At 32.8% G+C, this 12,616-nt stretch overlaps 1 protein-coding gene across 13 annotated transcripts in view; it reads right to left on the bottom strand.

The window, feature by feature from the left end:
• sick (sickie) overlaps nucleotides 1–12,616 on the bottom strand; it is a 520,404-nt gene that overhangs the window by 149,221 nt on the left and 358,567 nt on the right. For all 13 annotated transcript variants that reach the window (XR_012999731.1, XM_031978463.2, XM_076372255.1 and 10 more), the window contains 2 exons: nucleotides 10,670–12,239; nucleotides 8,750–9,117 (listed from right to left, as the gene is read on the bottom strand). Coding sequence is in view for 12 of the 13 variants with exons in the window: in XM_031978463.2 (XP_031834323.2) it covers nucleotides 8,750–9,117; nucleotides 10,670–12,239 (1,938 nt within the window). In the remaining variant the exon portion in view is untranslated. The remainder of the gene's footprint in view (nucleotides 1–8,749; nucleotides 9,118–10,669; nucleotides 12,240–12,616) is intronic.

Genomic DNA, 12,616 nt, shown 5'->3' on the forward strand with positions numbered 1-12,616 from the left:
ACAAGAAAATAATTGAAACTTTTTAGAGTATTACTCAAGTTACAACTCGTTTATTTATAATTCGTTTCTCTTGTAGTCATAAATCTCAGTATTTTTGGAAGTTTAAAATAATGTTACGCAGAATAATTTATGATGTATTAATTCATATTTTGTAGAATGTATGTCAATATTTTAACATGTTAAATACAATGGTCTTAAATACTACCCGAATGCAGATTTACTAGTTATATTACAAACAGATGGCTGTTTTTAATAATTAACGATGTTCATGTTTGGGTAGACCGTTTTATTTGGCTTAACTCTTGAAAGTTTCGTTAAATAAATGCAGAGTAAAGCAAAACTCATGAACTTGTTAGGGAAATCAGAAATATAAGAGGGGTTCATTACCGTAGAAATGAAGGGTAGGAGAAAAAGCAGTATTTTCTGAATGCTAGGGAAACGCATTATTATGCGATACTTGGATAACTGAACTTCCATGTACTGTGAATTATATAATCATATAAAACATATAGTGCGATGGGTACACCAAGATTATTACATTGCACATACTGAATCTTTTGCAAGACGAACAAAATCGTTTGAAACAAAAATAAACGACAGTTTCAGTCAAAAATATTTTGTAACGAATCTTGATATCTCTCAAAATACTAACAATAATTGAAAATACTAACAACAATATGAAATTATTTCATTTTCATATATAACGCTGACGTAACGGAAACGACTTTTTGCACTTCTAAACAATTTTAAATGCATTTAACACTTTGTACTCAAGAGGCAACGGGCAGTTGTTACTTGGTTTAATACAGCGAAATTATAAAGTATGACATTTAATATTAAATCTTGTATAATGTACAATAAATGAAATATTAAACAAAATTTAGCTTATTGTTTAATATTTGTATGATTGCTCTTTAAGTTTCTCCCAAAAACTGTCGCATACTATATATCTCATCGGGTGTTGAATATTTCTAATTGAAAACTTCCAAGAATAAAGCTTCATTAAAATATGCGTTACCCATTTTGTTCGACAACATTCTACTATACGTCAATACATCAAGTTATTGGATTGGTGCACAAATTTAGTTTATTAGCTGGCTATTTTTAATAACCACGTAAGAAAAAATGCCAAAATTTTTGCGTTTAACCCAATACAATATTCAATAGCATATCACAACACAAATGTCACGTCGAACAGAAATTAAAACCGGGAGAATTTCGTTTCACTCGATATCACCTAATTACTGATTTCATGACGTACTGTTTAATTAAAGCAACCCTTACAACAGAACGGCAATGTTGATGCGGATCCATCAATGTACACACCTCGCATCTTCCGCGTACCATACATTTTTTCGAGATCATTAATCATTCCTTCTGAGACGTCTCGACGTTATACCTCGCGGGCACGATGAAAAAGGAGCAACCATGCAAGAAGGAAGAAAGAGAGAGATCGGTGCATGGATTAAAGAAGCGGGAAGAAAGAGCGAGAAGGAGATAACGTTTTCAGGCGTTGCCGGAGGATTCGTAATCGTTTGAATATGCTCTTATGGCCCACCTTCTTTGTTGCGCCCTCGGCTCGCTTTATGGGGTTCTCGACGGTGGAGCAGAAGGATGCCAGGAGGGTTGGCCTGAGAGACGGGGGCGAGTATATTGAATTTCCGAAAAGCGCGTCGGGTTTCAAGCGGATGATACGCGGTTTGCTTATGCCAAAAGAGTTATCGGGGCTGGAGAGGGTCCAGAATATGCCCTTGGGTGTTTCGTGTGTTACGAAAACACCACCTTCAGGGGGGTCTAAGAGCTATTCTATTCGCATAACTGGTTGGAACCAGGGGTTCAATGGAACTGCTAATTATTGGAAATAAAGATTAACTCTTGACGATCCGATGCTGTAATATACGCGGCATAGAATTTTTACTTATTAACATTAGAATTACCGTACTCGTCAAAATGACGGATTCTAATTTTCTTATTTTGCAGTTTTGCATATTTTAAAAGTATTCAATATCCGACATGATTTTGAAAATAAATAGCTTCACTTAGATATTATAACGAATATCTCAAGTGCTAAAACGCAATTTCAACAAACCGCAAGGCACCGCAAGATATGAATGTAACATAATAACAAAATACAATATGTTAAAAAGATCGATATATATATATATATATATATATTCTAACATGAAGAAATCGAAAAATTATATTGTTACAATCTTTATAACAATAACATATCAAGCCCAATAAATGCTCCGTAGTTCTGGTGCTAACACGTTGGGCTGAACTGTCTTCGGAGCACCATTTTAAAAATGTTTTTTATATATTGTATGTCGACGGCATTTGATGAATAAAAACTGAATTTCAAGTTTCAGGTTTAAGAATTCATTAGTTTACAATTTACGCATATATATTATTAATTAATAAATATGTATATGAAACAACTATTGATTTTTTTCTATTGTATCATAGCTGCGGTGAAACTAATGTATGCATTGTTCGACATGCATGTGTAAAATAAATCATTGTTAAGTATGAAATTCTTTAATTATTTTGAAAACTGTGTGAGATATATCTATATGATATCTTTTATACAATACACTAAATTAACACCAAAAAACATTTAAACGTTTCGTTAATACGATTTAATTTAATTATATAAAATAATTATTCAAATATAGAAATAACAAAATGAAAAGTATAATGATTTTACTAAGATCTTATTAATAAGATATTATTAATTATTTCACAACATTCTTAACTGATGTCTCAACTATCAATATTATTCAAATCGCTGACAAATATAGCATTCGACAAGTATTATTACAATAGACTTTTTTTCTTCGAACAGAAACACGTACGAAAACACATCTCGACACATAAAAAATTAGTAGGATCAAGATCTTCCTGCGATAAACGTACAAATAATAATCGACGTGAAAAATTACTTCTGCAACACGATAAATTGTAACAATTATTAGTTGAGTGAAAAAGAAAATGAAAAATTACTGAAGAATGAATTGAAAAACGATCGATGAGTATTCGTCTACCTCAGAGAATAGGGTCATCACGGATCTAAAGAATTCTAAAGATAAAATTACGCTTTCAATACGACACGAGTTTCTCCTCTGCACTTATTTTCTCCAGCTGGAGCGCATTCGAATCGTCAACTCGCTACTCCGTTTGAATTATTGTCAGCGGCACAATCAAAGTTTCCATACGAACCAACGTGTCCTATATATCGGAGAAAATTGCGGTGGACTTTCTTATCTGTAGGGTGGTTAGTAATATAGGTCATTTACGAGAAATTATTGTCGTTCGTTCAATACACTTTTACATGCGCGACACGTTCGAAGGAAATCAAATGAGATTGAATAGTCGAACGAACTGGATGGGACGGCCTACGCTTCAGCGAGATTCTATTCGACCGAGACGAATCCAAATTCAATGCGGTGGATCTAATCGAGATGATCACCACTGACCTACTTCCGTTTCCTTCCCCTAGTGCAGATATTCCTTTACGTCTACAAAGCTTTTAATCTCTTATATTGTCAAGCAATTCTGTATCGACGGTAAATCTTAAGGCGAGGTTTAAACGGAATGCATTCGCACATTTTGCTGAATCGGGGGTATCTGTTCTATCGTTCAAGAGGATTTTATTAGTTACGGTAATCACAGACTAGAGAGATAAAGGAAATGAAGAACAGTATATTGTTTTATGATGCCACTGTCTGGCAGATCTTTTTCTATTGATTTATATTAAAATCTCTCTTCGTCATCCTTTTGATAAAGATTTTGTACAATAAGATGAGAATTTTAAATTTAGTTACTTGTGCATTCGATATATACAGTCACCAACGAAAGTATTTCAACAAGAATGTAAAAACAAACTATTATTTAAAAAATTGTACACCAAATATTGCTATTTATTGAAACAAGTTGCATTTGTGATATACGCATGCGATACAATTTTAAACATATTTACCAGTATACAAATAGATTATTTATAGGAACATTTATTGTGTCCGGGTATGTGTAACATTCGAATGCTTTTGCTGGTGACTGTATGTAAAGTTATATATCTACATTTTATAATCTACATAAAATAATGAAGTTAATAGTGTTGTGGTTTTACTATTGTTATTCACTGCTATGTTCATTAAATAAGATTGAATATTATTAAATATGTATGTTAGATGTATTGTTTCAGAAAACATGTAAGATTTTCCTCTTCGAGATATTTATTTTTATTTGAATTATTATTAGGACACTTTCAGGTAAACATTATTTTACCATGTGCATCGATCATTTTTATATAAACTGTTCTTTGAAATATAGACATGGATATTAATCTTATTTCGATAAATGAAGATCACAATGAATTATGTTAAAAACATAATGTACTCACAAAACTCGTATCAAGAAACGAGAAAAATATTTTATTTCGAAATGATTAGCTTTGTATGTTTAGTCATTATAAAATCACGAAAGGCACCGCTGAAGATTAACTTCCATTCACTTCGACAATATAAAAATGAAATTTTCGTCTCCTTCGGGTAAATATAGGTATATGAACTATATGAACTACATGGACTACATGGACTGCATAGTCTACGTGGAATATACGGAGTGTATGAACTATATGGTCTACATGGATTTATAAAATGAAGAAAAGATGAATAATAAAGTAAGAAGTAAGAGAAATTCACGTATAAATAACGTTGTCTTGATAATAACTTGTATTTTAGTGAAACGAGACAATAGATACTTTTTAATTAACAATATTCTCAACGAAGCAATATCGCAGCGATTTCTCTGGTGCTAATAGAATTTCTCGACAATATACTCAGCGGGAAGAATTCCTTAAAAAGAGGGATAGGAGAAGTGAAATATACGAGTTAATTAGGTGGCATCTCAGCAAGGCTTACTTAATTTAATCGAAGTAACTGACGTAACCAGAGATAGCCGAGCGAAACGAAGCAAAGTAATTGGGAGCCTGTACGAAATTAGGCTTGCGAATTTCGTCTAATTAAAGGCCGTTGGTACTTGGTGACGCGACTTCTCTTCGTTGCATATCGCATCAGATCTAATTCAGACATCGGCATCGTGAATTCACCCAGTGAATCATCCCAGACTAACTTAATATTAACCATAGATAAGGAAATGTTGTTATCATTTCACGCAAATTAGTCGATTTGAATAATCTGTTGTTCTTTTAGTATTAATTATATAAGTTACAAGTGAACAGTTTAATAAAACAAGGTGTAACTGTATTTGAACACAATTTATTTAATTTTTCTTTGAGAGTACGATTCATATAGAAGTATTTGTTTGGCATAAAAGATAAGTTATATTTTGAGAATATGGATCACTTGATATCATACAGTTGAAAAATAATTTTTATTAGTATTAATTGATTTGAATATTTTTTAATATATCAAATGAAATAAAATTAAAAAGCCACATTAATTATCATAAATATTGTTAAATTAAGAAAACATTAGACGTTCAGATTTCACGAATTTTAGTTATTTCTAAAAATATATTTTTTTAATTCTTTTTGCGGTAAGATACGCAGAAACAATAATTTGAAACGTAAAGTTTGAGTTAATGAAAGAATAATCTTTAATTAGATATAAAAAGATATATGACGTTTTTGTTCAGATTGGATTTAAATCGTAATGAAACGCAATTTCTGAAAACAGAATCTGACACTTTAACATAAAAATATTAGTGTTGACTTACATTAGAGTTGTGAATAGAAATTTAAATAGCATATAAAAAATAAATAACTTAAAATTAAAAATAATAAAGATAAATTTTATCCATGAACTAAATATTTACTAAAAATTTTGCTAATTATTTAAACAATTTCTCAAATTTACTTCGTGTGAAATTCGTATTGAATCTATAATTTTAGTTTCCAAAAGGTGGAATAAAGTCTGCGTTTACACTCTTTCTCATAAATGTGTAAAGATGGTTGTATATCGATTCCTGTATAAAGCTTTCAGCCAAGAAAATCCAGAAATAAGGACTACAAAGTTGCATATCCTGATGCACTTTATAGACTATTAATTTTGCAGTAAAGAAAAGTACAGGTTTTGGAGTCGTAAAACCTTCATATAAAACAAGATGCTTTCATTGTGCTCCTTTCTTATACAAGAAAAATTAGTAAACGCTAAAATTGGTAAAATAATAATTTAACAAGTAACATTAAGAAGTACTTTGCTAAAATAGCACCGTTAATTACTGAATTGCATTCTATATAAACTATTTTAAATAACTGAATAATTATTAAGTGTAATACTTTAATCTGTATGTAATGTTATATTAAAAATCTTTTTTGTCATGTTTATCATACTTGTATCTTTAAGAACTCTTGCTATGAAAACATAGTTTACAATCTTAAACTATAATGGTAAGTATTTATAAAGAGTTCTCAATATTTCATTTTCTTATAATGATACATTAAATTTTATATAAATGATGTATTTCTTAATAATACATTCTATATGTTAGTGAAATTAATTATAATTTATTAATTTAATTTCCAAGTAATATGATTTGCTCATGTTATATGGAAAACTTGAATAATGACTCTCCTATTTTCATAAAGAAATTTGAATTAAGATGAACGTTAACTAATTTTAAAAGGGAAAAATGCGAGTGAAAACTAATTGAGAATCTCAACGTCAACACGAGCTCGCAAAACCGACGATTTGTATTTTGTGCTCACGTGGAGACTATGACTCATTCGCCATGCCGGTGAAACACGTGCGCTAAGAAGCAACAAAATGTAGTAGAAAAAATAAAAGGCAAAAATCGTGCATAGTAAGCACGTTTCGACGAAAATACTCGTAACTTCTCAACCAGTTACGTAATTTGAATTCCTTTTTATTGTAGCAGGTCTACTTTACTTCAAATTCTAGCTATTAATGTCACGGTATGTTCTAATAAAATTAAAAAATTTCAAGCTACGATTTTTGCAATTAATTTTTTGCATAGATTAATATCCTGCAAAAATGTTGACACACAAATGTTTTTCAAAATCTTTTAGGAATTGATTTTCTTGAAATTGTTATTTATGCTCTTCGTTGCAAATAATTTTTGATTTTAAAGAATATTACTTACGCATAATAGGCATTTTTGGCAATATTTTCTAACTTTTTACGAAACATTAGTGTTTCTTAAATTAACGAATATTGGAGTATGTTGTTTAACAATATTTAAAAATATCGTACAAATGAATATCAATAATTATATTACAGTACCAGTCTAGTTAAAAAGGTATAAATAACTTGCCGCCCGGAAAACGCGAGAGCAACGAAGTATTGATCAACGAGGCTTATACTTAAAGTTTATAAGCTCTTTAAGGGAGACGCATAGGTGTTAGCAAAATTCATTTACGTTGCTATGTAATATTTATTTTACATAATAAAAAATATTCCGAAAAATATTGTAATAACGGGACAAAAATTTCGAATAAAATACTATCATAAATGTAGAACTATATTATTAGATGTAATATAGTATAATTAATAAATTATATGTGAGCTATATGCAGTTTAGAAATGTCAAGTCATCCCTCAAGTAATATCGTTCTTTTGATGCTAACTTCCAGCGTAAAACGCTATACTAATACTCGCATTTTCTTCAATTGTCGACCTATTGATTATCGTTGTCTATAACTTTCTTCTATTTTTTTATTAATTTTTAAAAGCTATTTTCGAAATAGCATTAAAAATACCTTACAAGGTAAGATAAGAAACGACAAAAAGAATATAATAAGAAATAATATAAAAATTAAATGATTACATATACATAAAAATCACATAAACTTCGAACTATTATAAACAGATACTGCTAACTCAATACAGACTGCAAAAACGTTTATATACAATCCGGAAATTAATAAATATTTCAATATTCAAACAAATAAAGTCCAGCTAACAGAAGCAATCTAAAACTCAATACTGTATCCGTTTTAATATGCAAAACGGGAAGTACGAATGTTAAATGCTAAATGTTAAATATAGATTTTATGCATTTTCCCCAGAAAAAATATTTAAAAATATGATGAAATAATTCTAATACATAGAGTATAATTTAAAAGAAAAGAAATACGATGATTTCACGGTTTGTGTAGATTGATCAATCTATAGATTTTTATTAATTAAATCTTTATTTTTAAATTGAAGAACAGATTTAATTATTCCAATGGGTAATCTTTACCGATCAGAATATACTTCCGTTCTATAGAAACAAATTAAATTTTCAATTTCCAATTTCTCTCTCCCACATATTTGCTTATTTAACTTAAAAATATTTTTCATTCGAAACATTAATTATTTGCTCATTTACGACTTAATCACATATTATATTCTATAAATAATATTAATAAATCTTCAATTAATAAAAATATAAGTTCTCTTAAAAATTCAATAGAAAACTTTATTGTTTTGTCACAATATATTTCACTCGTAATCGTTTCAAAGTAATCAAGTGCACAGACGCACACTTGAAAAAATAAAAAAATAAATAAACTCTGAAAGCCTTAGTTTAATTCATCTCGAATTGCTTTTATAGAGAGGCGCGTTCGGAAAATACGTTGAAAGGATCAAATGTAGACATCCCCTTTTCATCGTTCAATTTTTTTTTTGTTCAACTTTTCGTCCACTAGCCCAGAACAAGAAACATTTCTTTGATAACTTCGAGGCTTCCCACCCCCGAAAAATGAATGTTTCTTGAAACTTACCTTTCGTGATCGTGACCGTAAGATGGATTGATTCTACGCGCGTACAAGGAAGCACCGCCCTCGGACATATAACCGTCGCACAAGTCAGACAGAGTTCTGCTACCGACGCTCATGCCGCTACGAAGAACCTCCCCGTCGCTGAGATAACCAGAGGCGACGTCGATGTCCGCGTAATCGTGACCGACATGATGATGAGAGGAAGAATGAAGAATTGTGTACTGTCTCGCGGTTGTTCTGCTCGGCAACGTCTGAAGAGCCCTCGCACCGGGTGTGTAGCCACGGAGCAAAGGTTGCATGGGCTTCACTGTCATTTCGGCTTCGTCGTCCGCCATTGAGCCACCAGCGCAGGTAGAACTTTCAGACAAGACCTGTAAAGTACAATCAATCATAGAAGATGAGAAGCTAACAGCAGTGTCGTAATTACTGAAAAGTCATCTCGATTTTTTCGAAAAGTTTGACAAACGTTTTTTTTTTTTATAAAATTCAATTTTATTCAGGTATGCATTTTTTGTTTGGTGCAATTTTATTCGAATAGTTTCTATAAACGTTCTTCAAAGTATTCGTGGGTGTACAACACTCTTCTGTGGATTATAATGTTAAGTTTATATTGAGAAAGAGAGAGATGACTTTTGGTGAACACGGTAATTGGATTATTGTTAGTAATATAGTAATAAATAAATGATAATAAATATTGCAAACTCTTGTAAAGAAAGTAATTTATAAAAATCTATATGTATGCAAAAATATATTTGTTACATATAGAGTAATAGATTTTACTGATTATTTATAATACATTTTTATCAGCAAACCGTTGGAAATATCATACTGACTGAACATTATCGATTAAATACTTGCGTATTATTAGTAAACATGTACAGAATTTGTCATATGAAATTTAATTAATTTTTTCCAAGTGTTAAAAGAAACCTCTTAATTGATTAGAGGAATCACTATATTTATTTGTCAATTATATTTCCTTGATTGTGTATTCATTTGAAACTCAATGAAAAGTTTCAATAAATAGTATTTTTGTAAGAAATTTAAATTATTTTTATAACTGTCATATTAATTGTTCATAAACTCTACTAAATACATTTTAATCGCAAAATGTTATTGTATAATGATTATTTGTTCTGTGATATATATATATATATGTTCTTCAAAATATTAATTCATAGTGCTTGCAAGTACTTTTGTTATTACAATATTGTTCTAGAATAATCTTTGAAACCATATTATTTATTACAGAAATATAATTTTCAACAAATGAAATTTCCTTAAGCACCTTATTTTTGAAATTTGTTATTAAAATATTTCTTGGCTCTGTGCTGTTCAAACTTTAATCGAAAATAATTATAATTATACAGGGTGCCTTGACAATGGTAATGCAAGAATTAAGATATAATTTTAAATGGAAGGACGAATTGAAAGCGTAGAATACAATTTCTTCGTAAGAAAAGTTCCCTTTTCGAGAAAATCGAATTAAAAAAATGATCCGGCACGCCTGCATTTAGCTGTCTGCAATTAATTCAAACTCGATCTTTTTAAAAACGTAATCCCAAATAGAACAATTTTATTTTACATTATTCACTTATTCTAAACGCTATACAAGTGTACATATGCATTATTCACCTAGCAACCGACAATATTCATCTTTAATTTCCTCGAGAAGAAGATTCCAAATGAGAGAATTTAATTGAACATCGTCGACTTATTTTTTCATATAAAATTGCACCAGCCCAAGTTAAATCGGAAATTACAAGATACCCCGTATAAGTATTTCAAGCATATCATTCGGTTACATTTGCAATACTTTTACAAGCAACCATCATTCGCTGAATCATGAGGCTGTTCGAAATTTTGCCAAACGTCCCTTAAAGAAAGTGCCCGCATCGAAGCTGCACTTGCGAAGGTACTAACCTTCTCCATTTGCTCGAAGGTCGTGTCAATCTTTCTATTGGGTATAGTTTTGATCTCACTTCCACTTTCACTGCTCGGCCTATAAATAACGCTGCTGTCGCTGGAATTACTCTGGCCGGTGCTATTTGAATTGCTATGCGAGCTCTCGGACATCAGATCCGAAATACTTGGCATCGGTGACACCATTGCTACGGTGCTCGGGTCCAGCTTGCGATGCAAAACGTCTGCCTTCAATTTCGTGGGCGTCGGTACGCCCGGCATGTTGTTTTCCTTCGGCGGTTTCGAGGTGCCTTTCACCAAGGCCGTGGGCTTCGGAATGCTGGAGCCCGGACTGATTCCGGAAGCGGTCAAAGTATTGCTCTGCAACGGGCCATTGATTCCCGAATGCTGTTTACCTGGCCCAAAGTTCAAACCGTTTGAAACTTGGCTCTGGGATGAGATGTTTCCAATATTTTCCAACGCCGTTGAGTTCTCTTGAATGGCAGTTATCTTCCCATCAGATAGTGCTTCTGGACCGTGACCAGGAATAGCCGGAACTGCTCGTTTTTCGGGTGTATTTTCTATTTCCTGCACATCGCTCGTAACTTTGGCCTTCATATTCATGGGTTGGTGCTTGATAAGAGAAGCAACAGTGTCCAATGCACCAGGTTGTTTGTTCGTGTGGATATTGTCCACGATAGACTTCATTTTATCTATAGACGTCTTCTCCTCCGACAAATTCGCTTGATTCATCGACATCGTGTGATCCATGCCCGTGCTATTGTCATGAGCAACGGGGATATCATCGTGATCGGTGTGCCTGATCATTCCATTCGTGTTGCTCATTAATCCTTTCTGCACTAAGAGATCCTTATTCAATCCGTTTGGCGGTGCTTTTATATTTTGTAAATGAATCTTCATGTCGGGTATCTTGCCAGGTAGTTCCATTTTAGGTCTAGGTTGCTGTATAGGTTCGTTCTTAAGGTTGCCAACGTTCTTCGAGTCTTGCGAGTTGATTTGTTTGGCAGGCGCTAGCATTGGCGCAGGCTTATGCAGCTGGCTGGTCGGCTGCTTCAGCAGTTCCTGCAGGTTAGAGGACTTTTTGTCCGCAGCCAGCTTCGTACCCACGCCGCCGATTTTGCTGGCCGACTTGACATCTTCTAGCGGCGGATTGTAGCAGACCAGCTTGTCGGGGCCGCCCTTCGTGCGCGCGATCTTGCTCTGCGCTTTGCTCTGCTCCTTGCGTACGGTTTTCGGGCTCGCCTGCTTCGCCGCTTTGGTCGACTGCAATTTCGACTTCAAAGCCCGGCTCTTCGGCGATTCCACTTGGATCTTGCTCTGATCGCACAACGACGTCGAGCTGTCCGAGTGTTCCGATCTCGCGGACGAGAAGCCCGACGAGCTGGAGGTCCGCTTCGACACGCCCGACGAAGCTTTGCCACGGTCTTGGTTTTTCTCTTTGTTGTTGAAGAGCTTGAATTTATCCAGAACAGAGTTTTTATTCTGTTGAGTCGGCGCACCAGTGTTCGCGTACGGGGAGGGCTGCGCGGTCCTCGCGCCGCTGGATTTGCCCACTGTTGACGCTCGGGGGCTGAAATGTTCGGTAAAAATTCATTACTATGTTTGTTGGTTGAATGGTTGATGGTTTATATGATAAATAGAATAAGTCAAATCGGAGGAAACTATTTTGATTGCATTAAACTTAAATTAACAATTTTACACGTGGAAATACTTGAGATTTATGTACTAATGAAAATAATTCGCGTTTATGTCTATATTAAGTCGAGAAAACTTGCCTTCGAAACAGGTTAACTTATCTATGTACTTAAACATTTCCGATGCTGTTTGTCAAAAGGAACATTTCTGTTCATTTAAAGTCGATTTTCCAGTATTAATTTGGAAGATTTATATAATAATAAATAATGTCTTTTGACATATTGTAAATAACAGAAGTAACATACTGTTAAT

The sequence above is a fragment of the Nomia melanderi genome, chromosome 11 (assembly GCF_051020985.1).
Source record: "Nomia melanderi isolate GNS246 chromosome 11, iyNomMela1, whole genome shotgun sequence".
Classification (NCBI taxonomy): Eukaryota; Metazoa; Arthropoda; class Insecta; order Hymenoptera; family Halictidae; genus Nomia; species Nomia melanderi.